The sequence below is a fragment of the Heteronotia binoei genome, chromosome 1, assembly GCF_032191835.1.
Source record: "Heteronotia binoei isolate CCM8104 ecotype False Entrance Well chromosome 1, APGP_CSIRO_Hbin_v1, whole genome shotgun sequence".
NCBI classification, from domain to species: Eukaryota; Metazoa; Chordata; class Lepidosauria; order Squamata; family Gekkonidae; genus Heteronotia; species Heteronotia binoei.
In genome coordinates this window covers 47,881,083-47,908,791 of record NC_083223.1, presented here as the reverse complement: position 1 = coordinate 47,908,791, position 27,709 = coordinate 47,881,083, and the positions used below count along the sequence as shown (strand labels likewise).

The following is a 27,709-nucleotide window of genomic DNA, read 5'->3' as shown; positions in this document are numbered from 1 at the left end:
TCTGTAGTGTAATGGATTTTGCAGAGATGTAGCAGTTGTTCTGAGTACTTGACTAACTGATGCAACAGACTCCTCTGGGTCAGGCTTTTAATTAACATCCATGGAAACTCTGCCCAAATAAGAGACCATTGTCTTGTTCCTTATTCCGGTTCATAAACTTTATATTTGGTTGTTTGGGGGGCGGGGGGGTTAGCAGGAAGATAAAACCATGATTGTGGCTTTCAGCTTGCTTCCGCTTATTGTATTTGAGCTAGGTTTTTACTGTCAGAATGTGCTACTAACACTGTTTATGTGTGTAAAACAGCAGTGGGCTATATGATTTTTTTTCCTGTCAAGGGACCTTTTCGGAATTACTCTGTCTTGTGTTTCTATGGCAACATTTTATACGTACCTTTTAAATGTTAGTTTTGTCAGTGACTATAACCATTTAATTATGTCGAGCCTTGCAGCTCTGGCTATAAGAAAAAGGAGAGCCAAACATAACCTGTAATGTTGGGGTCTAATGTTGCAACAGCGACATGACTCCTCCATGCCCTGCTGAACACACTATAAGAATACAAACGACTTTGATTTTGTCTAGCACACCTTACAATCAAAGCAGATGTTGGCCACATCATCTATATGCTATCGGTAAAATGTGGCCATGGTAAAAGGGCCTCCTCAGTTTTCTCAGAATTCCATTAATGCCTCAGAAGTGCTCCTGAGTTGTATTTGTGCTTTTAGAGGGACATCCATATGGAATTTTAGAATTATGGCATATTCATCAATGATATGTGAACTACCAAAATGTTTCTGGAGTCTCACATCTTTTCTCTCTCTCAGACAGTACATGTATTCAAGTTGTGACACCAGAAGTGGCAACTTAACCCAATCCATTTATCTTAAAAAACCAACATACCTGAGTAGAGCACCCACCTACATTGTGAATTTCTGTGGGTACACCTTGGATGTATTGTAACTTAGTTGCAGGAGGGTTGTGCCTTCCAAGAGCAACTTGTAACAGAAAACGTATTTATTCTTTATGCATTCTTACTAAGGGATATTCCTTTTTGTTTTGTTTTTTCCCTTTAATTAGGCAAACCGGCCTCCTGCAAAGCTCAATCTGTTAACTTGCCAAGTGAAAACAAACCCAGAAGAGAAAAAATGTTTTGACCTCATATCACGTAGGTTTGTTGTTCAGTTCCTTAGGTATTTTCTCTCAGGCAGTTTTATAGACCTCCATATTGCTTCAAAAAACAAAAACAAAACCCTTAATACTGAGATTCCAAAATTTAGGCTACTATAAATTGGAATACATTACTGTTTACTGTTAGCTTGCTTTGTTTAAACATCTTTTGCCTTTTTACATGGGTCATGTGTTTGTCAGCAAAAGCTATTTGTTTTTTCGTCTCAGTTTTTGTTGTTGGATCTGCCCTTGGAGGCGACTAACCAATTGGGTATCTCAGCACAGAATCAGATCTTCTCAAAATGATTATTGTCATGTGTTTAGGACTAAGAGATTATGAATCAAGTTATGTTATTATATATAATTTTAAATTGCTATTGTGAAGTTCTTTGAGGTTAGGCTTTTCCCCATTTAGAACTGGAAATATCACATTTCATAAGAATGATAGGTTAAAACCCATCTCTTGTCAGGCGCTCTCCATTGACCACTGCCTGAACTACTACAAGATCCTGGCATGCTCATAGGCATTCAACCACTGAGTGAAAATAAACAGCCACAAAGTAGAGGTTCTGTGAGGGAAATGAAAGGTCATTATGATTGATGGGGAAGCTTCCCATGTAGCCAAGGGACAGAAAGGAAAGGAATGGGTGGCAAGAAATGTTGGGTGGGCAGGCCAGGAAGTCTTGGGATAGATTGAATATGCTGGCTTTTATATATCGATTTGAAATAACCTACTAATTTTAGCTATCTGAATAACCACTACAACAGGGGGCAAAGGCTGAGCAAAGGCATTAGTCATATTGTGTTCAACGCAAATTCCCTTTTTATCTTTTCATTGGATTTTATGATTTGCTTGTTTAAATTGCTTAAGGAGTTTACTTTTAAAACAAAAATAGTGATAATAAATGGTACCAGTACTATTTCCGTAAGTGTGACAGAGTGGGGCTTCTCCTGGGGAACCTCTAGCACTGAGGCCTCTAGCAAGCTGGATAAGGCTCTGGAGTCCATTGGTCATGTTCCCCCAAGCACACACTGGACTCTTAAGCCAGTTCTTTCAGCCTTTTTTTCAGACCCTCATATATACTGAATGAGGAAGTGATGATCAGCACCCATCCTGCCTCATCCTGCTTCAAGATCCCCTCACTACTCCATCAGCTACCCTCTTGCTGTACCCATCTCTGGGCTATTAGTTCACATCATCTCCACGTGGGGCTTGCCTTATGTTTCCAGAGCAGGTTTCTCAGAGAGTCCACTCTTTCACTTCCAGCAGCTCCTCAGTGCTTTCCTCATGGGGTGCACTTTCTGGCTTTACCAGCCTGTCCCTGTCTCAATAAGGAACAAGAAGTCTATAACAAACAGTCTTAAAAACATAAACCCTTGTGGATCAGTCCAGTGGTCCATCGAGCCCAGCCTGTATGTTCCACGCGGGCTCAACAAGTTGCTCTCAGTGCTGCCTCCTAGCACTGCTATTCAGAGATCTGCTGCCTTTGTATGGTGGTTCCTTTTACCCTGTAGTCTTTTACTTTAGGATAACATTGGTTTGAATGTTTGGCAATGTATACATGTTTAAAATAAAAGTTTATTTGATTCTCCTAAGTGTTTCATGGGGGCCATCTTTATTGTCAGTTTCCAAGCCTTCATTGTAGGCTACACATTTCCTGCTCAGTGTGTGGCTTTGTGATTGCATGTTGCTGGCTTAGCATAGATGTAGCATTCCTGATGGAGATCAGAAACATACAGAGGGTTCGCATTCCTTCATTCCCCTTCCTGTAGAGAAATTCTCATTTCTTTCTTTAACCATAGTTTAATATTACCCCTACATCGGTCTGTTTTTAAACATTTGTTTAAAAGATGTATAAGCTTGCCTTTGTCTGTCATGGTTGGAACCAAGGTAGATAACAAAAATAAAAAAGTCAACATCAAAAAACAGAAGAACAACAACGATATGCTAGTCAGTTGTCCATAACTTCCTTTCCTATCTCATACCTTTAAATATTGCTTTTCTTCAATGAAATAGTTTGCCTTTTTCAGAGTGCTGGTTTTTGTCCTTTCTTATAAAGACAGAAATCTTTTCAATGTACGCAGTTTCACTTGAGTACACATCTAGAACAACTTGATCAGAATGTAATTTCTGTCACAGCTAAAACTTTTTTCAACTAAAAAAAATCAAGATTTTTACTCTGAGAATTAGGGTCATTCTCTCTCCCTGTCTGCCTTGAATATATCTACCTTCTACCTCTATGTTTCATAATATCTTGGACACAGATGCTCTTTCTTCAGTTCTCTTCTGGGTACAAACATCTGTCAACATAGTCCATTCCTTGAATAAGCCAAAACATTTTTTATCCATTCTCCATCCTCCCCTGTCATCAGCCCCTTCTCTGTTAATTGCCGAAATGTACCTCACTAGCAGATAGCATGGTATGGTCCTTGCTGCTTGCCACAGAGTTACTATCCATGCAGGTCCACTATTCCTGTTGATTTCCCATTCTGGAATCAAAATGGCTGCCTTTTTAAAAGACCTTTTCTGAACTCAACTGAGCATAAGAATCATTCCTATAATATTCTTCATCCCTCTTGCTTGTGGAGGACTACAGGGCCCTCCATTATCTTTTAAGGCAGTTTTAGTTGGTCTTCTTTCATTCTTTTGTTCTGAACAACTTTTTATAACTCCTGTCTCTTAAAGCATGGTTTCTTGGCATATTTTATGAATTTAAAATTCTTATTCTTTTGGAGTTTATTGCTGTAACAGAATTATATAACTTTGTAACAAGGGCTTGGATCCAAAGTGGAAAGCACTTCCATGCTTAAGGAGGGGAGAGTAATTGATTTTCCCCTCCCCGTGTTACTCCAAAAGCTCATTCTAGACATTTTTCTAATCCTCTGGAGCAGTTGGGGCCAATGTTCCCTCTAAGCTGAGTTAGTGTGAGCTAGCTCACAATTTTTTAGCCTCTGGCTCATACATTTTTGTCTTGGTTCAGGAAAAATGGCTCTGGAGCAAAGTAATTTATGCAGTAGCTCACAACTTCATTGCTGGTAAGTAGCTCACAAAGTAGAATTTTTGCTCACAAGACTCCACAGCTTAGAGGGAGTATTGGTTGGGGGCAGAGCCAGAAACCACTGAAAGGGGACAAATCCTGGGGGTGGGGAGACCTCCCTGGGTAATTGTAAATGCATTCTACTCATGCAGTGGGATCGTGTAAAGCAAACCCTGCTGTTTGCTTATAAAGGTAAACATTTGAAGTGTTTGTCATCTGCAAATATAGCTTTGATGCAAACACAAGTGAACAGGCCTTTTTCCCTGCGGAGACAGCTCTTGAAAGGAAGTTATTTGACCGACATGATCATTTTAAATGTTACTAGAAAGGTATGGTAAGCAGGCAAACTGCCATAGAGTTAATGTTACAAATCAAACTTCAGTGCATACTAACTGTAATGAAAAGCCAACTTCCCATTGCATGCACCTAAGGCTGAGGGAAAGAAGAAACTATGTAGCTACCTCATTGCTTGAGCCAGTATGACAACTCAGGGCCCCTCCCACCCTGGATTCCTGCCCAAATGGAACTGTACCTGAATGCCTCCCTCAATAGGAAACAGATTAGTTTGGTGATCCATCAGAAGAGTTTAAGCCACTTATTTCTTAGTAAGACTCAAGTGGTGTCCTTTGAAGTACAAACCTCTGAATGGTTATTTTAGGATAGTCCCATGTGTCAATTTCAAAGGGCTATTTAGCTGCTTAGAAATCATCTTTAATGGAAGAACAGGCTTGGAATTTTTTGATATAGGCTTCTGAGAAGACCTTCTTGAGAAATCATACTTTCCCTACATAAATTAGAAGTCTTCAAACATGAAGGAAAGTTACAAGCGACAGCCAGTGTCGGCCCTGGGGCGCATGACGCCCCAGGCAGGCTCCCTGCCCAGCGCGCCCCCCCCGCTGCGCTCCGTCTCACTCGTGCGCCCCCCCAGCAGCAGCAGCCATCGCTCTCCTCCTCGCCACAATGATGCTGGACCCTGCCTCCCCCCCCCCCACCGCCAATGTCGCCGCCAGTCCCCGGCCTTCCCTTCTGCCACTTTTCCCCACCCCAGCTCGCCACAAAAACGCTGGGCCTTACTGGCAAGACAGCTGAGAGTTTTTTGAAGGCAGCACTGCAGGAGGCTTCTCTCCCCCTCACTTCCGATTCCAGAAAGAAGGAAGGAGAAGTCTTCTCCCGTGCTGCCTTCAAAAAACACATGGCTGCCTCGCTGGTAGGGCCCAGCATCATCACAGCGAGCTGGGGTGGGGAAGAGTGGCAGAAGGGAAGGGCAGGGGCTGGCAGCGGCAGGAAGGGGAGCACCCGGAGGGGGGGAAGCCCAATTCGGTGCCCCCCCTTCCCGGTGCCCTAGGCAACCGCCTAGTTTGCCTAGTGGGCAAGCCGGCCCTGGCAACACCATAGAAAAAAGCAAAGGAACAAGACAGGCTGGTGGGGCTCCTGAGATCTAAAGAAGCAAACATCCGTTAAAAGATAGATGGTTGAATCCAGCAGAAGATTTTAAGGAAGGCACAGTGAATCTTTGTCTGTCTTCTCCTTACTGAAGTAGCCTGCATCTTCATACATAAGTGATTGTAATTCTATATAATTTATTGTCTAGTTACATTTCCAGAAGTGATATTAGGCAGAATTTACCACTGAAATTGTCATAAATGGTCTGATGAAATATATTATCTACGACTTTATTTTGGGTCAACTTTAGAAATATTTATTGTTCTATAGATGACAGAACATATCATTTCCAAACAGAGGATGAACAGGATTGTCAAATGTAAGTTGCATTTCTATTTTTCTTGAGTAATAATTGCTATTTCATTTTGCTTGTGATGATCATGTGTTCTGTAGATAAAATAGCTATTTCTTACTTGAACACATGCCTTGATTCTGGGGACAATTCACCTTTCAATAGTTCATTTACAAATAGTAGTGTTTAAAAAAGGAAACCTTGGAATTGTAATGCTTAGTTGGCGAATACCCTACTCCTATAGTTTCAACAACTGGGAGATTTTCAGCTTCAGTCAATATAAATCTGGATTACAGCTTTACACTTGAGAGTGAGAGAGAAAGAAATTTCACCTTTGAATCTCAAACGTGTGGGGATGGATCCAGTGACTTCCTTCCACTTGGTAAAGAGTCTCTCTCCAACAGAAGGAAGGAGCTGTTCATGGGAGAAGGGAGACTTTGGAGCCAACCCTTGGGAGACACTTGTTTTTACTTGACTGTAGTTAAAATATATACCAAAAAATTAGGCTGAAGCTGTCCATCATACATTCCATGGCCATTCTTTATGGCATGTGGGGGGAGGGCGGGTTAAAAGTTGCATAAATAAATTATGACTTGTGTCTGATTTAACAGCTCTGGACTTAAATCTAACTACTGAATCACAGAACGTCTATTCCTGAACCTCCCTACACTACACTACTGCCAAAATTATTTTGTTTGCAGGTCCTCCTCCCAGAAACACCTAGACACACACACATAAATGATCAGTTTTATAAACAGATTTTCAAATACAAACCTCTGTCAAAAGATGATGATAAAAACCCTGAAAAAAGCAAAGGAGCCAGATGACTAGTACAGTTGAAACAGAGACATGTGAATGTTTTGCTTTTTGTAGCTGGATATCTGTGCTGCAGAACAGTAAAGAAGAAGCTTTAAATAACGCATTCAAAGGCGATGACAACACAGGAGAAAATAACATTGTCCAAGAACTGACAAAAGAAATAATCTCTGATGTGCAGAGGATGCCTGGAAATGACGTGTGCTGTGACTGCGGAGCACAAGGTGACCCTACAGGGCTGGTGGAGTATCTCTTTGACTGTTACAATACTTTCCCCCCCTTCCCACCAAAAAAGGCAGCAGTTAATGTTGCTATGCAGAAGAAGACAGTAGCAAACCACCTCTGCTCATCTCTTGCCCTGAAAAACCCATGAGAAGTCGCCATGAGTCTGTTGCACCTTCACAGCTCTTTATTATCAATAAATCACAAACATATAACGTGTACACTAATCATATATAAAACTGGGCACACTATTCAGACATAACAATCAGAAGCACATCTGCCAAACCAAAGAAACTGTACTTCTGTACAGTTAGATCAATCTAGCACTCTAATATATTTAGACAAGTATTGTTATTTCACCTTATTTCTTTTTCAGTTTTGTGGTTCTGTAATGGAGCCCTGCTAATAGTGAGGTTGGCAGTCGTTTGCTCACCTGTGTTCTTTCACTACACCCTCCCACACTCATTATCACATGATCCCAGTTGTTTAAAGCCAAGACTGGTAGCATGTATCTTCCCTCCAGCCAGTAGGGTAAAAGGAAAGCAGAAGCCAAGAGCATAGCCAACAGGCTTGGTTTTCAGCTGGAAGTAGCTGGTTCTGGTCCTAGAATGGTTCAGTGGCCAACAGGGGCAGAGCCAGCAGTTCTAGTTTGCCCTTTGGTCCTCTTACTAAGGGGCAGTTTCTGCTATCCACAAGAATGCGGCTAATTCAAGAGTTCCCCAATGTGGTGCCTATGGATGCTGTGGCACCTGCAAACACCTGCTGAGATGGCCTTGGGTCAGCCATAGCTTTCATAGAAGCTGTCCTTGAAAGGGCAGCCGCTGTGAAAGCACTCTCAGCCCCACCTACCTCATAGGGTTTTTGTTGTGGTAGAGGTAGAGGGAGGTAGAGGAGATTGTGACCGCTCTGAGACTCTGATATTCAGAGTATAGGGCGGGATATAAATCCAAAATCATCATCATCGTCGTCTTTCTTGGAATCCACCAAATGTTTGTAGAAAGTGGGTGAAGCCAGGCAAGGCTTTTACCCAAAAGGCCACCGGAGAGCTGATTGCCTAGAAAAGTTGCTTCTGCATCAGCTGCCACCACAGTACATGGATTTTCACTGTGTAACTGAAGATAAGCTGTGTGTAGGCAAGAAAACAGTTTAGAATATGTTGATTTTAAAAGGCATCCTGTCAAACAGAGCTTCAGCCTAAAGTGTTGAAGAGTTACTATTAGAGTTATGCATGACCCCACTCCCTGACATTTTGTGTTATGGTGGCTCTACCTCCAATGGCAGCCATTTTGTATCTGTACCCACCATCCTGTGTCAAAATTCTAAATTTCTAAATTTGCCCACAGGCTCAAAAAGGTTGGGGGAAGCCTGGGCTAATGTATGGCAGCCCCAGTGGAAGGAGAACATCTTCCAAAATAGCAGTAATGCAAGATACATTTGCAAGGCAGATTATTGCATTGTTTTGAGGGACTAGTTGCCTCAGTTTTGGCATAGTAATAATAAGGAGCCCATGAATTTCACAGTAGGTCAATTTTATAATATTATATAAACAACTATAATAATTAAAGTTAGGATTTTTCAAATTGACTGGAAGAATAAGGTTTAAATAAGGTAGTGCCTTATTTCCTGCTTGTATTCACACATGTTAAGTTTTCCTCAAGGTGATATTAGATTTTAATTGTCTCCTAATGGATAGTTAATATATTTTGGGAGATCATTCTTAGAATTTAACACAATGTGTTCTTGCTGTGTGGACTAAACATGTCTCCATATGATGGACCTAATTTTGTTTCTTTCTGCTTGTATTTTTATGGTAATCTAGATATAAAAACCTCTTCAAAGAGGATTGATTCTCCCCCCCCCCCACAGCCCCTGTGCCCTTCTGACCTGTATAAACTTTTCACTGGTAAAAGGGGGCTGCTGTGGGGAGAGAGAGCCTGTGGGCAAATTTAGAATTCTGACACAGGCTGGTGTGTGAAGATAAAAAATGGCTGCCTTAGGAGGTAGAGCCTCTATGCCTTCCAGCCCTTAGGTGCCATGGGGCTTTGTTGTTGTTTTTATCATATGTTTACCAGAGCAATCCTAAGCAGAGTTAAACCATTCTTCTAAGTCCATCAATTTCAGTGGGTTTAAGGTAAAGGTGGTCCCCTGTGCAAGCACCAGTCGTTTTCGACTCTGAGGTGACATTGCTTTCACAGCATTTTCACTGCAGACTTTTTACGGGGTGGTTTGCCATTGCCTTCCCCAGTCATCTACACTTTCCCCCCAGCAAGCTGGGTAGTCATTTTACCGACCTCAGAAAGATGGAAGGCGGAATTGACCTGGGATTGAACTCAGATCGTGAGCAGAGAGCTCCGACTGCAGCACTGCAGCTTTCCCACTCTGCGCCATGGGGCTCTTTCAGGGGGTTTAGAAGACTGTAAAATTGCACTGCAATGTAACTATCCCACTGAAATACAGTCTTTTTATTCACTTTGCAGACCCTACATGGCTCTCAACCAACCTGGGCATTTTAACTTGTATTGAGTGCTCAGGAATTCATCGAGAGCTTGGTGTCCACTATTCCAGAATGCAGTCACTGACATTAGATGTGCTGGGAACATCTGAATTGCTGGTAAGCTGAACGTATTTCCATCATTTAAATGTTGACTGAGTGTCTAGACAGTATATTCTTGTCAGAACCCTTTGGTTATCCATTAAAGGAAGTACAGTAGAATGATATTGATTCTAAAGCAACTGCAGCTCTGATAGTACAGTTTGGATTATGTATTGGATTATTGTGTATTAAAGTAGCCTTCTCAAAAAGAACTTAGAGATTAAAGTAGTGCATTATAGGCACAGAATTTCAGCAGTGTATTTTGTGTTAAGCTTTGCCTTAAGGGTTTGTACTGAGAAATGGAGTAAACGTGGAACCTCTGAAGAGACACTCGGGGATGCAGCCAAAAATGGCATCCGTGTATTTGCTTTCCCAATGTTAGGTATTCTCTCTTACCCTGCAACACAGTGTTGGCTTTGTCATACATTTCCCTACCCAGTCTCACCATTAGCTGCCCCTGACATGCGAGCACATAATGTTTTAGTTGTGCAGGTGAAGATGATGGAGAAATATGATGTGGGAAAGTTATTTTCGATGATAGCTGGATGTTTGCTGTAATGTGCAACTTCTCCCTTATTGCATATTCACACATACGCAATTTGTATATGATGTATGTTTATCTGTTTTATAAAAACCTAATGAAGTGAATTTATGGTGCCTTCTTAGTGCAAAATTCAGACTGTATTTTCCTAATGCAAAGCCTTATAGTGCAGTCTCGTTCTTCTTACGTTTAGCTAGAAATCGTACCTGAACCTGAAGACTAACACTTGCCTGGTTTGCTAGTAGGTCAAATGAGAACACTTCTAGCCCATTCATAGGTGATTTAGACATAAAAACTTCCATGCTATGAGTCTGATGCTAATTAAAAACACATTATGCAACCCTTTCATAACCTTGGAATTGTTGGTATTTATCTTCATAGCTTGCCAAGAATATTGGGAATGCAGGATTTAATGAAATTATGGAATTTTGCCTTCCTGCAGATGAGATAGTCAAACCCAATCCAAGCAGTGATATGTAAGTGTGAAACACGGAATGTATGAAGAACTGGTGTAATGTAATAGCTAAAAGTATAAGTTCACTTTTGCCCCAGTCAAGAACTCACTAGTTGGTCTTTGGCAAGGCACTGTTTTCTTAGCTTCACATACATATGCATACTCACACATCTTATTTGCAGTATGAATTTGCAGGGATGTTGAGGATTACTATGTCTTTGGACACTCAGTACTACTACTATACAGGGCTTTTTTTGAGCAGGAATGCAGTTCCGGCTGGCTTGGCATCAGGGGTGTAACCTAATATGCAAATGAGTTCCTCCTGGGCTTTTCCTACAAAAAAAGCCCTGCTACTATATAATATTTCTATAAAAATGTTGAGTTCCACAGAAACTAAAAGAAGTATTTAAAAAGTACCTGTTTCTGGAAATAAGCCAGTAACAAGAAATAGGCATCCTGTGGTTAAATTAAGTGGAGAATATTGTAGAACAAGAAGATGACCTTATAAACAAAGCCAATGCAAAAAGGATTTAGAAGTGGCATCCTGTTATTCAGAGCTAAATATGTTGTTTGTGCCAGTGTTAGAGAATAAATTTTTTCCCTGGTTTGAAGCCAAAATAAAGCCCTTTAAAAATTAACAAAGACCCCTGTGTACAAGATCCTGCATGTAGGTGTCCGTGTTCTGTCCAAATGCTGTATTTGGGTAGATGGATCTTTTGCTATCATATCTATGCACAGTATTTCTTTAAAACTGGAACTCAGTGAAAAAAGTAGACAAATGGCTGCTGTTAGAAAGCAAATGAAAACAGCCTCCGCACGTCCACAGACCATGGTGTATTTTGAAACTTCCTTTATAAAATTCCTTCACTTGATTTAAAGAAAAGGAATGGAAGGGAAGATCCAAATAAATTAAATTGCAGCAGCATTAACAGGGTAACCAAAAATGTAAGCTTTGGCTTTTCACTGAAACCCAAATTTATATTCTTGCTGGGTTTTATCCCCTTTTGTAACTTGTTTTGAAACATAGGGGGTTCTGTCCCACCAACCATGAGTTCTGCTCGTGGAACAGAATTTCCCCACATCTTTTTAGTTGCCACCCACTGCACAACCTGAAATGCTCCACCAGGCCATGATGTATGGGTCTGTAAATGGAGGGGAGAATCAGCAGAAATGACATCTCAGTGACAGAATACAACTACTTGATATGGTCTTGCTCTTAATTCATTGTTTTGTTGAACTGGTTGGCAGTGCAGTCCTGTACATAAAGCAACTGGTTTAGTTGGAGTAACTCCACATACAATAGCACTGTAAATGACAGACACCCTAGTCAGGGGTGGTAAGAGCTTGATTTTATATCTTCGTTGTCAGTAAACTTTCAGTCCTGCTAGGAATAGGCTTTCGTTTGTCACCTATGTTAAAAATTACCAGGTAAACTAGTTAAATGAGCAACCAAAGAGGAAGGATGGAAAAAGAGCTGTTGTCAACACAGAAAAGATACAGATAAATAGTTTTAGACTTAAAAATTTGCTGCAGCTTTTACAGTGTTTTTGATAAACAATGACTATAGTCCAGACAAGTAGCATTTGGATTAAGCATACATGATCGGTTTACCCTCTGCGATCTGTAACAGAGCCTATCTTAAATCATGCATGACGGCAAATCTAAACAATTGACCTGAGGCTAAATAAAGTAAAAGAGTAACAGAACAGTGAATGTTTAAAGATTCAATGCAGGTTTATCCCCAGAAGAATTGAAGGATGCATCAGTTTAATGATTCCTGCGCTTAGTTTTAATTTAATTTGCAAAATGATTGTACAGATTTGCTGTGCAAAGCTAAAGGGGTTTTACAGAAGTTGAGTTCACTTATGTAGTCTAATTGGTTAATTTAAATGGTTTGTACTAGCTAAAGGGACGTAAGTACATCATGCCTTTTGTATATATGTTATAGAATAAAGAAAGTATTATAATAAAAATGAAACCTAAACAAATTCTGGGAGCACCCAACACAATATCTGAGTAGGTAATGTCAGTTTTCTATAAACTATGCTGTGCCTTGTTCCAGGAATGCAAGAAAAGATTATATTAATGCCAAATATATTGAAAGAAAATATGCAAGGAAAAAATACACTGACACTGCAGCTAAGCTACAAAGTCTCTGTGAAGCAGTCAGAACAAGAGACATTTTTGGATTGCTTCAAGTGTATGCTGATGGTGTTGATCTAACTGAGAAAATTCCACTAGCGAATGGACACGTAAGTCTTTGCAACCTTCAGATATCATTGATCAATGTAAAACTCTTTATGACAGTGGAATCATAAATTAAATTTACAATCCTTTGAAGATAATTCATAATCACTCTCTGCTATAATACAGTGTTGATGGTACATGAAACATGCCAGTGAAATGTTTACATCAAAATAAAAGCACCCCCATCTGTTGCAAAAAAAGAAAATCCAAAATAGATACCTTACATGAGTGAAAACTGTTTTGCACAGAAATTCCACTGCAGATGTATCTAGGCTTACTGAAAATCTAAAGATAGAGGATTTTTGTTTTGTTTTACTATATTTATAATTTAAGATACAATCTAATGGCACAGGTGTGGTTTCTCAGAATTTTGAAGCCCTTTCTAAATTTTGAATTGTTGCCTCCCCCAGGCCATGGGCAGCCATTCTTTGACAAGCAAGACACAGAACCCTAACACAGATACATATCTGCAGCCTAGTCTGTATGTGTAAAGATCAATGACTTAGGAAATTCATCTGTCTCTCTCATTAGAAGACAAACGGGACAGGATAACTCACTCTTCTAAAACCAGCCATAGCAAGGCATAAGTCTTTACCAACATGCTGTTTCCCATTTGAAATCTGTCTGTGGGCTAGGGTTGCCAATCTCTGGACCCAGCAGGGGATACTCTGGTTTCAGGGACTCCACTCTGCCACAGACCATCTGGTAGGCGACATCCCCACCCACCCCAAGATCACCCCCCAAATCCCCTCCGCCAGATGTGTGAGGGGTCATGGCAAGCCAGCTGTGGGCTGCCACTAGTTCAACTAGAAAAAGAAAGACAGGGAAAGAGAAAAGGGGTCTGTTCTTGTTTTGTACCTGGGCTAAGTCAATTCTAGGAGAAGTTTTGATCAAGCAAATAGTGTGGGATGGAAAGAGAAACAATTTCCCTCCCCCTTTTTGTCAACACCACCATCCTGATCTAACTCAAGAGGCCCCTTATAAGCTCTTTGTCCCTTAAGGTCAAACTCTGTATTATGTTTTGTAACTAGTCGAGTCTGGGCTCCTAATTTGCTTTCTCCATAGTCACATTGAAGCTGTGGAGAATGGCATTTTAAAGGTCCACTGTTCAGGACTGTGGAGTGGTGCAGCACATTCTTGTCTCTGCCTTGTGGTCCCCATTTTGGAAATGCACAAGATTGGAATAGGATATAAATATGACATCCTGCTTTTTAGAATTTGTTCAACATGGCTCAACCATCAATATGGTGCTTTAAAATATGTGGTGTTTTCAAAATGACAAAAACCATTGTACGAGTATGATGCAATTTTCAGGAACAAGATGAAACTGCCCTTCATCTCGCAGTGAGATCAGTTGACCGAACCTCGCTTCACATAGTTGACTTCTTAGTGCAGAACAGGTGAGCAGACCCTTTTTTCAAAACTATGTGCACAAAATTATGTAAACATAATTGTACAAGAATCTCTTGAGAACTGGACCACTGTAAACTGAGCCATTGCCTTTCTCTTTCTGCATAGTGGAAACCTGGACAAGCAGACGTGCAAAGGCAGTACAGCTCTCCATTACTGCTGTTTGACCGATAATGTTGAGTGCCTCAAACTATTGCTGAGAGGGAAAGCTTCCATCGAAATAGGTAAAAATACCTTGATGGGCTTTCTATAAGCTATGTGCAGTATACATTTATTTGTTTAGTTGGTTACTTTGCATGCTACCTCTTCAGAGCTTAAGGCTGTAATAAAAATAGTACTTTAATATAATCAAAACAGCAACATAAATTATCAGTATTAAGCTATAAAACAACCATCGAACTTACAGTGGAAAAGCAGCTTATGAAGGCTTTCAGTACACAGTGAGTTCGTTCTTATGTAATATAGAATAGTTCTTGTTTTTATGGGCAGTACTTGAAAGATCATTAATTTTAATGAAAATCATTAAAAAGTGTCTTAATACGCAGGCTCTTGTTTTATGGAATCTTATTGGTTTCTATGATGCATTATTATATGGTAAATACTGAATTAACCCAATGAGGGAGGAAACAGCTAGTTACTGCTAGTATTTCACTGAAGCAAAAACTTCAGCTAAACCAGGGGCAGCCAAATTGTGGCTCGGGAGCCACATGTGGCTCTTTCACACATATTGTGTGGCTCCTGAAGCTCCCCACCACCCTGTTGGCCAGCTTGGAGAAGGCATTTCTCTCTTTAAATCATTTCGCCAAGCCAGCTAGCAGCTTGGATAATGCATTTTAGGTTAAAGTTGCTTGCTTTCCACCTCTCCTCCCTCCCCATCTATTTCCCTCCCTCCCTTCCTTTCTTGTAGCTCTCAAACATCTGACATTTATTCTGTGTGGCTCTTACTTTAAGCAAGTTTGGCCGCCCTTGAGCTAAATTAAGGGAATACATTTAATATATATCACAGAATTATTTTTTTTGCCCTGAGCTGGATGCCCCAGGCTAGCCTGATCTCATCAGATCTTGGAAGCTAAGTAGAGTCAGCCCTGCATAGTATTGGGATGGGAGACCACCAAGGAAATTCAGGGTTGCTGTGCCAAAGCAGGCAATGGCAAGCCACCTCTGAACATCTTTTGCCTTGAAAACCCTACAGGGTCTCCATAAGTTGGCTGTGACTTGATGGCACTTTCTACCACCAAAGTATTTTTAATGTTCTTTGAGATGCACTCTGCTGTCATCAGTGCTGACAAGCAGAGTGTTTTGTTCTCTTCTGACTCCAAAGCTATCTCAGTTGTAGTAACATGAAGCAAGGTTTCAAAAAAGAACATAACATTTCCCCCTCCATTGATTTACAGCTAATGAAGCTGGAGAGACGCCACTTGATATAGCTAAACGCTTAAAACATACACGCTGTGAGGAGCTGGTAAGATCCCCACCCCCCTGTGTTCTTAAAAACAGAACTGTTCCTTATTATCTCGTTTATGTACAGTGAGGTTTCTGTGTTATTTTATTTAGAATGATGGGAAAGGTTTCATAAAAGATGAACTCTTTGTTTACTTGGAGCAGGTGGTCTTCAACCCATACATTGGGACTCTCAGGAGAGTAAAGGAGCCCATCCCCTGGGTCATGAACCCCTGCAGAGAGTCCCGTCATTTTCTGCTTTTTGGAAGCACCTGATGCTAGTTATTTATATAGTGTATTTTTATCTTGATTTTTTCCCCAGTGGGGACCCAAAGCATCTCACAGTAAATACAGTTTAAACACATTTAAATAAAGCACAGCAGAAGAACAAACAAAAAGCAAAATGTGTAGTCTATGAAGGCCAAAGCCATGAACTAAGAGCCCAGGGCCTTTGGTCTCATGCCCCTGACCACATCCAAATTTTAAATATCTACAGCAGGAACAACAGAGACACTCAAGCTAGAATTTACAAACTGGCAGCCATCTTCCCAGTTTCCCCTCCTGCTGAAAAGAAGAATGTGTATGCAGAGAGCAAGGGTGCCTTGCCTCTTGCCTTTCTTCACATAGGGGGGGGAATAGCAGGATGGCAACAAGAGGTCTCCCAGGGTAATAAAATATTCATTTTTAGCACAGACAGGTTCAGATTTGGGCTCCTCTTCTTCCTGTGACATAACTGTGATGTCATGTGCTTGAAGGTCAGTGGGTCTTGTGCTGCTACCTAGGGATAAAAGTGGGCCATCGTCTGGAGATGCTGAAAACCATTGTCTTAGATCACCTGCCAGTTTACATTTTATTCCTAAACATAACATACACATGCCCAAATTGTGCATGTGTGTGTGTGGGGGGGTGCAAAATGTAAAGAATCAAGAAATATTGGTGGTTGTAGATTTTCTGGGCTGTGTGGCCATGGTCTTGCATTGTGAGACCTGACGTTTCACTAGCAACTGTGACTGGCAACCTCAGAGTTGTAACCCAGAAACCTGGAGTTCTCTCTGGGTCAAATTGAGAAGAAGTTGGTAGGTATGTAATTTATATCTATTCAGGCAGGTGGGGTAGGGCTGAGTCATTATCTTGTGGGAGCTTCATGGGCTGTGACATGCTAATAGAGGAGCTTACCTGAGGGGGTTCTTTTGTATATGGATTGGCTATTGAGAGAGCCAGTTTGATGTAGTGGTTAGGTGTGCGGACTCTTATTTGAGAGAACTGGGTTTGATTCCCCATTCTCCACTTGCATCTGCTGGAATGGCCTTGGGTCAGCCATAACTCCGGCAGAAGTTGTCCTTGAAAGAGCAGCAGCTGTGAGACCCCTCTCAGCCCCACCCACCTCACAGGGCATCTGTTGTGGGAGGAGAAGATAAGGGAGATTGTGAACCGCTCTGAGACTCTTGAGATTTTTTTAAGGATTCACGTCTATTGGATCTGTTAGGATTTGGGTATATAGTCTGGAAACCTGAATTTATTCAGTACTGTTATACCCTATGGGGACCATCCCCATAGGTTATAACGGATAATTGATCTGGGGGTATTCAGGGCTTGGGAGCTGTTTTTTGAGGCACCCGATTTGCAGCATAGCTGCTGGTGCCTCTGCTCACCCCCCCCCCAAGTTTTAAAAAAGATTGGACCAGAGGGACCAGTTCTGTGGACCCCCAAAGAAGGTGCCCCATACTCCATTGCTTTCAATGGAGGGGAGGAAAGGCGTTTATTGGGATTGTGGTTTCTTTAAATGCCTTCTGAGTTCACTCACTGAGTTCTGTGGCAGTGGCATTTAGAGGAGTCTCTTTAAATACCTTCTCCAAGCTGTCCCATGCTGCCTCAATGGTGGTGGAAGATTAACTTGGTGAGTGAACTCAGAAGACATTTAAAGAGATCACAGTCACTTTAAATGCCTTCTCCTCGCTGTGCCCGAATAAAACCAGAATGTTATTGGCTTTTATTAGGGCTCAGCTCAGCTGTAGCAGTAGCTGAATCAGATTAGAGAATCTCTATTCAGCTGAATAAATACCTCAAAAATACCAAGAAGGTATTTTTCATGTATTCAGTCTGATTTATACTGAACACACACCCCTATTGAGGACCCTTGGTTGGCTGCAAAGGAAGCAACAGAAGTTTGTTCTATGAACTCATACCATTCATAGTTCATTTCAGCACAGGCTTTTTACATTATTACATTTGCGGGCAGGCTAGACTTTTAAACATCTTTTACTTGGGAGATCATTTAGTCAAACTATTTCAGCAGGGTCTGGACATGGAATCCAAGAGCTGAAATAATTAGCCAGGGTTCCTTTTATTAACGCCAGAAGTGATTCTCATGTGCACTATCTGAAGAACATTATTAGGGGAATGTGATAATTTTTAACTGAGTGTGTTCTTGTATATGAGGGAGGTTGCTGTGCAGATTCAAGACTACACCTTTCCAACTCCCAATACGAACTTTTAAAATTGCTTCAGCATTATCTTGTGCTTAAAGTAGAGTGGGGAGAACTAAAGGAAAGAACCTGGTGTAAGAAATGAGTATTTTCACCACTGACATTCAGCTATGCATCATGATGCCTAACTTTGGTTCCTCAGCTGACCCAGGCCTTGGCTGGAAGGCTTAATTCCCACGTTCATGTAGAATATGAATGGAGGCTGCTTCATGAAGACCTGGATGAAAGTGATGACGATGTGGATGAAAAGTTACAGGTAAGTGTGTGACTTCAGTGGCCTGCCAGCTTTAAAGGTTTCTCAGATTAAACAGAATATTTAACATGTTATTGGATACCCTTGTTGATAAATGCCCATTCCTGTCCCTGTAATACAAGATGGGTAGCCATGTTAGTCTGTCTGTGGCAGTAGAGAAGAGCAAGAGTCCTGTACAGGATATTTTTTTTGTAGAAAACTTCCAGTAGGAATTCATTTGCATATTAGGCCATGCCCCCCTGACACCAAGCCAGTGTTCCTGTGCGTTCCTGCTTATAAAAACAAAACAAACCCTGGTCCTTTAGCACCTTAAAGACTAACAAAATTTTTGACAGGGTATGAGCTTTCATGAGTCACTGAAGTGAGCAGTGGCTCACGAAAGCTCATACCCCACCACAAGTTTTGTTAGTCTTTAAAGTGCTACTGGACTCTTTCTCTTTACTATTCCTATAGTACACTACAGGGACAGGGATAGGTACTTATCAACAAGGGTACCCAACAGTATTTTTGTCTTTTTTGCTGGATCATCTTTTCCAGGGCTACTTTCTACTCAGTGGTGTTTTGAGCAGAGGAATTTTGTTGTTGTTTGTTTTTACATTATAAGTAGCTATTGTGTATTTCCCCTCTTTTATTACCTCTCCATATTTGCATGTTAGTGACTGGAGTTTTGATTTCTGAATACTACATTTCCTGTTTGCTAAAGGTCAAGAAGTGTGTGGTCATATTCTTCTCAGCACAGTGCTAATTTACTCTTGTATTAGTGCTATACAACACTAGTATTCCGATCCTACTGTAGGAGTGAATAGCTACCACATGATGGGTGGGGCCACTTGCAAAAGCACGTGGGTGGGGGAGTGAAATCACCTGGTGTTGGTTAGGACTGGGCCCTCGTGGCAATTTCTAAGAGGCTTCCCCCCCCCCTTTAAAATTGTGTTGGTGACCATGGGTTGGACTTGCATCCATACTTGTACCTGAGCCTGCCTCGGCGGGGAGGGCGGGATACAAATAAAATTATCTATCTAAAATAAATTATCTATCTAACATGTAGTTTGGCCCTTAGAAAGAATAGAGTCTGCAGCTGTGTTCCCTGTACTCCTCTGTATTCCTCCTCTAGGGCAGGGGCCTGACAAGTGATGCCTGTTTAATCAGGCAGCTGTATGGGATTCAGTCCTCAGTGCTTAGTAGTGAGGTTAAGAATAAAAAGATGTTACACTGCTCACCCAGTATAAGTAAGCGTCTAGGCTACGGGGATATGTGAGGAGAAGATTAAGGGCTATTCATGACAAAACTGATATTTTTGTTACTCTTGAATTTTGTTACTGCATGTGGTTTGGGTCATATTAAAATAATAGCAACATAGAGATCAGTTTTCCTAATTTTTTCAGTCTGCAAAACAACATTTTGAAATGAGCCTTAGGCAAAGTAACCAGAGTTCTTTTAAAAGGGGACCTGATAGTGTTCGATTTTTAAAATTAGTTTTACTCCCTCTCTATATATAAAGGTATGGTGGTTTTGCTTTGATACATTGCTTTGATTACTGGGAACTTTTATTAAAAATGAGAATTTGTTTCTTTGATTCCAGACTAATTAAACAGCACCTTCTCATTTCAAATACATGTGTGGACAATATTAAAGCACAGTTTTACTGTGGATAAACTTGCCTAAAATACTGCCCTCAGTGGCTGAACATAGGGTTGGATGTTGCAGATCTATTCCACTAAGAGTGTCTTACACTAAAGGAAGGCTTCTTACACTGGGAGAAAGTGCGTCTTTACTGGAAAGGATCCCCAAGATCCACCACGTGGTCTTATTTGATGGTGTGTTGGGTTTCTGTGGTTTCGGTCTGTGTCTGCAGTGTTTGAAATACATGCCCATGTGTGTGTGTCTTTCTTTCTTTCTTTCTTCATTCATTTTTTTTAAAGCAACCAAGCCCCAATCGAAGAGAAGACAGGCCTGTCAGTTTCTACCAGCTAGGATCTGGCCAACTTCAAACAAATGCAGCATCTTTGGCAAGAGATGCTGCCAGCATAGCCAAGGACAAGCAAAGGGGCTTCATGCCCAGCCTCTTGCAGAACGAGACTTATGGAGCTATACTCAGCAGCAGTCCTCCTCCCACCCAGACTCTGGCCTCTGTCACAAATGCACCGCCCTTGCCTCCCAGGAATGTTGGAAAAGGTACTAAATGTTGTAGAGTTTTGGAGCAGCAGAAACTTTGTTTCTTCCATTTTGTAGATGCATTTTAGAGTCATTTTGGTCCAGGTAGGTATTGGCAATATAAACTGATGTGATTTTTCTCCATTTAATATAGGAAATAGCTCTACTTTCTAAGGGTTTTTTTGTTAATAAGTATGTACAAGTAAATATACATATATTCCGTATATGTGTTTGTGTATCATTCAAAGCATTTTCCCCATGCAACTCAGTAGTGAAAATCAACTTAAACGGCAACATAATGAGAAAGGCTAAAAACATGAAATACAATCAGTACATGGAGTTAGGCTTTAGGACTTCATTCCACTGATGGCTGAGGCCTCCTCCAGAGCAAGGAGTCTTGCTCTAACAGAAGGGGAGTATTCTGCCAGCACAAGGATCCACCCTTATTGGAGTAGAGTCCTGCAGATGCTGTAATCTGTGTTACACAGATTGTGTACATAGCATACATAATATATGCAAGAAGCAAAATCAAGCTCTGGTTTTAAAAGTTCTCCAAGCTGTATTTTTAGCAAACATTCTATTTACTGAATCCACCAAAAAATATTTAAGGTGAGGCTTTGCAATTGTGTGCCAGAAGAGTTGTGGTTAGTTGAGCATTGTGGGTAGATACTAGTACTTGAAGAGAAAGGCCTGTCAATTTCTACCAACTAGGATCTGGCCAGACAAATGCAGCATCTTTGGCAAATGCAGCATCTTTGCCAGCATAGCCAAGGACTAATATGGATGCATCAGATTGGCATGTGAGGGATTTGAAGACCAAACAGTAAGCATACAACTACTCTCCTAGCTACATGTTGATAAGTTACATCATAAGATCTTTAATTGCAATATTGAAGACTGGAAGGTTGAGTATACATTATTATAATCATATTAGATTGTTCTGCTGGTCTATGACTAATAAATTATTGGTTGATTGAATATTGAACACAAGTCTACTTTATTTATTAAATTTATTTAAACTAGAACTACGTTCCATTAACAATTTGCCTTTTTGTCGCTTGAAGAGTACAATTGAAGCTTCTACATGATCAGCAAACCTTCTAAGTAGGCAGGCCTGAGCTAAACATCTCTAATCTCATTCACATGAAGTTAAATCCCGTGAACAAGCACAAAAAGCTCATAGAGGCATGTCTTCCATACTTTTCCCCCTATAGCAACCTCCTTTATCCCCCCTCCAAAAAAAAAGTATAACTGTCAGTCAGCAGAACAAAATAACATGTGGCATTAGATAGCTGCAGTGTTGAGGGAAAGAAGGAAACATTGACCCTCTTGCTGTTATATGGGTGGAAAGTTTGCTCTTCCAAGCTTCCTTTGCGATCAGAAGAGGGAGGTAAATCCAGTTTCTTCCTTTCTTACTGCAAGTCCCCATGTCCCAAGGCATTTTGTCCACAAGGCTCCCCTGATCCCAAACATCAATTTTGGGGGGTTCACAGGGGAAGGGAAGGCAGGAAAGATCTATCTCTATGAGCACATTTTGCTTGTGGTTTGTAGGATCCAGCCTATAGTTCCTTCAAGGCCAGGATGAAGCATGTTTATTATTCATTTTGATTTACAGGCTGTTCCAAGTTTCAAAATGAATGTCAGCATTTCGATTCCTTATGTATTCTTAGAAGTTTCTGAGGTTTTATTACTACTTCATAGAAGGTGCCGAGGCCAATGTATTTACTTGCTCAAGGCTATTCAGTAATCCAAAACTAAGCTGCCATTTGAATCCATGCTTGAAGGTGGTCAATACAGTATAATTTGGGGACTTTCTGTGGTGAAATAAATTTTATGTTGTTTTTTAAAAAAAAACTTTGAATGAACAAAAATGTTCCTTGCATATCAACTCTTTCTTGGCCCCCTTCTATGAAGCATTCAGCCAGTTGATAAGAATGTGTCATTACAAAACATGTGGACCTCTGAGAGAATGGTTACACTTCATAGCTACAGAAACAATCTGATTAAAATTCCTTCAAGGGGAACAGTGATGAAAAAGAAGAAAGACTGGCCACTTGTGAAGAGCAAATCCTCAGCTAGAAACAAAAAGATGGTTCTCTTCCTTCTCAGTGACTTGCATAGCAGAGTAACTTGCATTCTTTGGCTAATGTTTCCTCACATCATATTCTGTCCTAGTTCTTGCTTTGTTACTGATTATGCAATCTTTCTCATCAGTATTATAGCTATTGTCTTCATTCAGATGTTACACAAAACAATGGTCATGTTAAACTATCTAAGGTTAATGTTGAGTCTGCTTGCTATCATTAGTTAGGGCCTGTCAGGCTCGGGTCTGAAACCATGGTTTGAAGCCTGTTTACTATTAGGGATGGGCACGAACCGGAAAAATGCGGTTCAGTTCATGGTTCGTAGCTGAATTATAAACCAAACCTGTTTGTGTGGTTTATGCCCTTCAAACCCCATGAAAGGGTTTGCAAAAAGCCCCCCAGATGGCAGAGTGGTAGGAGGCAGCATGTTGCCTGCTGTTCAGCTATTTCAAACTGTCTTTTGTGGTCTCTTTAAAGTTTAAAGGGACTGCAGAAGACAGCCTGAAACAGCTGAGTGGGGGAAGCCTCTCTACTGTTTAGCTGTTTTTGTGGCTTTTGTGGGGAGCATGAAAGTCATCATGGGTCCCTCCTCTCACACTGTACCTCCTTTTTTAGTTTGAAATGACCTTTATTGGGAAAATGTACACCTGATGAATTATTGCCTTTGATTCAACTGTTGAAAACCCAGGTGACCTGCAATGACAAAAACGTTCTAGTGGCTTTGATGGAAGGAGGCACAGTGAGCTTTAATGGAGGTATTGTAGCTTTAATGGAGGGCGACTGCATTCTTTTAAACATTCAGGGGATGGTGTGCAGCAATCTTTGGTTTGAGGTCAAGAACTATAGAGATAGCAATTTTCACACAGTTTGGCCTTCAAACCAAAGTGTTCCTGGATGACGTCCCCAGCGTTATGATATCACTTCTGCATGATGTCATTGCACTGGGGACGTTGTGTGGGGATGTCACTGTTTGGGGACGGAGCCCTGCCCTGCTTTTTGCTCCATCCACGAACCTCTCTAAAAGCTTCACCATCATGAACTTCTGTTCCCAAACCACAAACAGGGCAAAACTTGTCGCAAATTTTGCTTTGTGGTTCAGTTCATGGTTAAGTCTTAAGTATGGTTTCATATGCTGTGTGAATATGGACTTCCTGCCTTGTTTCCTTAGAACTGTCCTCAGTTTAAAGGAAGGCTTAGACTTCAGCCTGGTTGCTGTGGAGTCATGGGAGAAAGAGCAAAAGCAATGAGACCTGCGTTGATCAAGGACTGAATGTCTGCTTGCAGACTAACCATAGTTGAAGTAAACTATGATTTTGTGTTACGACTGAACTGAACCATGATTTCACTATTTGCCAGCAGAATACTGTTTCACTGCTGCTTAGTCAACAGAGATTAGTTTGCTAGTGTACATTTCATTCTCACTTCTTTCTAGAGTTGCCAAACTTTTACATCACTTAGGTCTCCTGATGCAGCGCGTTCTTGCTCACTCATCCTATCATCTGTCCCCCTTCCCTTGCCTTGCCTGCTGTGGCAGATATACAGGCAATCCTGCTTCTCACAGCAGATGAAAGGGAAACAGATGATGAGCCTGATAGCTGGGAGCAAATGCAGCTGGCTTTGTCTAACGCAGCATCAGAAGTCCTCAGAACACTTTCCTGGAGTAAACCCTATAGGAAAAAAAATGGGACTGACATCTGAGCTGTCCAGTTTAGGATTGCTCCTTTAAATATCTCTCTCCAATTCATGGGGTAAGGGGCTTTCCAAAATGGCTGTTGGCTGCTTATTGCAGTTTCCCTTTTACTTTTAGAGGGATTTTTATACCTGTCATACAAATTGTTGCTTCCCCCGCCCCTCAGCTTCTGCATTCATGGTATTTTTTCCTTTTGTTTTGTAGTTGTGGTTATAGGCTTTAAATTGTATGGATCTAGCAAAACACCATGTTAAAAATGTGTGTGTTAAATAAATTGGGGGAAGTGAAAAGCAAGCTCATTGTCCTTGGAAGTCATTCTGAGCACAGAAAGGTAAGCAGAGTATTGCAGTCTGAAGCAGAGTTATAGCTTGCTAAATCCACTGAAGTCAGTGGGCTTAGAAGGGTATAACTCTATTTAAGATGGCGCTGTTCTAAGGTTTCTCACTAAAAAGACACCAAAAAACAATTATAACATTATCTCCACATGCCTTTAAGTCAGTATGTTCTCAACTTAACCACTATCAAATCACTAAACTTCCGTATGTGTAGCTCCATCTGCAGGAGATAGTAGTAGATTCACACAGGCACTTGCTTTAATTAAGGAAGCATCCTTTGACCTGTATTTTTGAAAGCTGTGCATACGGTATACCCTTTGCAATAGCCATCCACACATTTTTACTGCTTGATCTTACAGTCAATAAATGATGAACGTGGAAATATGAAATGAGCTGGGTACCACCAGTAATGAGGGATATGGAGCCGGTGTAGTTAAGTACTTGCAGTTTTCTGGAATTAAAGGGTACTTTGGTGTTATCTTCCTGCCTCTCAATATCGAGTATCCTTTGTTGAATCAATGCTTTGGTATGAAAGCTGTCTAGTCGGAGGACACTGTCTTCTGCCAATCCAATAGATTAGAGATTCCGAAGGACCCCTTTTGCCCAGGATGAATAAAATCTATCTTTTAAAAATAAAATCATAAGACCCTGTGGATTTCGCCTTAGTCTCAACCAATGAAGAATGGAAGTAAGTTTCACCTTAGCTTCAATTTTAACCAAGCCCGATTCTAGATGTAAACTTGCATTAGTCACACACTTAGGTACTTGGAAGATAGATCTTAAAAATTTGGATTGCACTTTTTCCAAAAGAGAGGTATAGTTAGTAGGTGGAGGTCCTAACATAGAGCCATAGAGCAATTCTGGCAGAACTTTTGCCTGATAAAGGACTGTAATATGTATGTGGATATCCGTGTGAAGTTCATTGTCCCTCTGCTTCAATCTTACCCCGGATGTTCTGATAAAGAAATCGCAGTGGTTCTTCTGAAAGGGACTAACTCTCAAACAACTATTAACTGTGCAAAATTCTTCACAGCTGCTTATAGAATATGCCAAAGATCCACAGCAACAAGTTGATTTGTTTTATTACAGGGTAAAATTGAATTGTTCTCTAGCTTTATATTATTTCCCTCGATTGATACCTTTTTGTTTTATTCTGTCTATGATCGTAATAAATATATTGATTGATCGATTGAAATGAGCTGTAGAACAGTCCCATATTTGACATATGTACACTTTTGGAGGGCAGCCAGTCCACTTCAGGAAAGCTGCTGGGTTTTTCTCTCCCCTTCTCCTCTTTACACAGCCAGCAGTATTTATAATAAATAATACAATGTTTTCCTTTCTTTTTAGTTCAGTCTTCATTTCTTGGCAGTGCTGTTCAGACAACTCCTTCATCGAACACACTGTGGAAGACAAATTCATTAGGAATGGAAAGCATAAGCAGGCAGAGGTCTTCATCTGATCCACCAACTGTCCATCCCCCTGTTCCACCATTGCGTGTAACATCTACAAGTATGTTCACACTTTTCCCCTGCTTTCCTTTATTTTTCTGCATCTAATCATGGTTGACCTCAGCTTTCCATTTTCACTACTCCATGCCTTTTCCTCTCTGGTGGATGTCATTTCAGAGCTTGCTTTGCCAGCTGGTTAGTTGATCATCCATGGCTTATTCCCACACTTACGTGGAAAGGATACCATAGGGTAGTTTAGCAAGGAATTCAGGCTGTAGCCACAAGATACTGGTATGGCCTTTCTTAATGCTTATTCCAGAAGTCACACAGTGATTTTTTTACTCCATTTTTCATGAAATACATTATTAAAAAATGAACTATACCGTGCAGTCCATCCACCCCTTTGTTCATTGTGGGTGGAATGGACAGGCTGTTGTTGTTAAGTCCGCCTTTTTCAGTGGGACAAAGTGGATTATGAGTATGATTAAAACTTGTCAGTGATTAAGCTGATTACAAGATATGACAGCATATGAATTTAACAGCAAGGATTCCTGGTAAGACAAAATAAGGCAGTTGGGCTGGGATGATAGAACAATGGGGGAAAAACAGAACAATGCAAGCCAACGTAAGGCAGTTCAAGGCAATATAGGAAGAACTTTATACATAATAAAACTCAGCGCCTGAACTGAGCCATTACAGTGCAGTTTTGTTCCCTCTACAAGAATGTCCTCCCAAACAATTCTGTTTTGTATGTTTTGTGAAACGACTGCAGTGTGGGGGCCTTTCTGATAGCTTCTGGTAGCCTATTCCAAAATGTAGAAGCCCTGCTCACATATAAATGTGTTCACAAGGGGCCTGGGCTCATACTAAGCACACTCTGGGGGAGTGGCATGAACCACAACCTGCACCCCAGCAGGTAGAATGTACATAACACAGCTGTGTTTGAAGGACAAACTGGTTTGCTGCGTCTGGTCCTTAGATTTTGGTACAAATGAAGGATTTTCCACGTTTTGAACTGTATTTCAGAGAGTGTGTAATACTAACTTATTTCATTTTAAAATTGTTTGGAGGAGTCCTTTTTAAGCATGCCAGCCTCCACCATCATTTTACTGTATGTATATGTGCATTTTTCTAGGTATTCTTTCTCCAGCACCACCTCCAGTTGTGAAGACAGCCAGTGTGCTGGAAGCTTTGAGCCACCAGTCAAAACAGCCAGCTGCACCACAATCCAAACCTACACCACCTCCACTTCCTCCCCAGCCTCCAAGTAGAGTCTCTCAGAAAAAGCCTGCTGGGTAATTTTGTGATTTACTTCCTAAAATTCTGCAAGCTGATTACACAGATTTTAGTGCACCAAATTAATGCACATTATGTCACACCTACTGAGATGCCATTTCCCCTTTCTCTTAAATTTATGAATAGCCATTGGTTAGTATTTTATGTTATTTTATATTGAATTCACTTTTGAGCAGGGGGTGGACAGGCTCTCTAGCAGTAAGGGTGTATAAAATTTATCAGCAGCAAAAACTACAATTACACTTCTAATTTGAAACCCTGTAGTCGTACAAAACACTTGGTAAATACTGTATATTGGG

At 40.9% G+C, this 27,709-nt stretch overlaps 1 protein-coding gene across 1 annotated transcript in view; it reads left to right on the top strand.

Moving 5' to 3' along the window:
* Window positions 1-27,709, top strand: part of ASAP2 (ArfGAP with SH3 domain, ankyrin repeat and PH domain 2) — a 128,696-nt gene that overhangs the window by 95,188 nt on the left and 5,799 nt on the right. Inside the window, exons 12-24 of the mRNA XM_060234071.1 lie at window positions 1,076-1,163; window positions 5,917-5,965; window positions 6,812-6,978; window positions 9,454-9,587; window positions 10,492-10,586; window positions 12,627-12,816; window positions 14,126-14,211; window positions 14,330-14,445; window positions 15,616-15,683; window positions 18,290-18,403; window positions 20,323-20,575; window positions 26,014-26,175; window positions 27,250-27,409. Coding sequence (XP_060090054.1) covers window positions 1,076-1,163; window positions 5,917-5,965; window positions 6,812-6,978; window positions 9,454-9,587; window positions 10,492-10,586; window positions 12,627-12,816; window positions 14,126-14,211; window positions 14,330-14,445; window positions 15,616-15,683; window positions 18,290-18,403; window positions 20,323-20,575; window positions 26,014-26,175; window positions 27,250-27,409 — 1,682 coding nt within the window. The remainder of the gene's footprint in view (window positions 1-1,075; window positions 1,164-5,916; window positions 5,966-6,811; window positions 6,979-9,453; window positions 9,588-10,491; window positions 10,587-12,626; window positions 12,817-14,125; window positions 14,212-14,329; window positions 14,446-15,615; window positions 15,684-18,289; window positions 18,404-20,322; window positions 20,576-26,013; window positions 26,176-27,249; window positions 27,410-27,709) is intronic.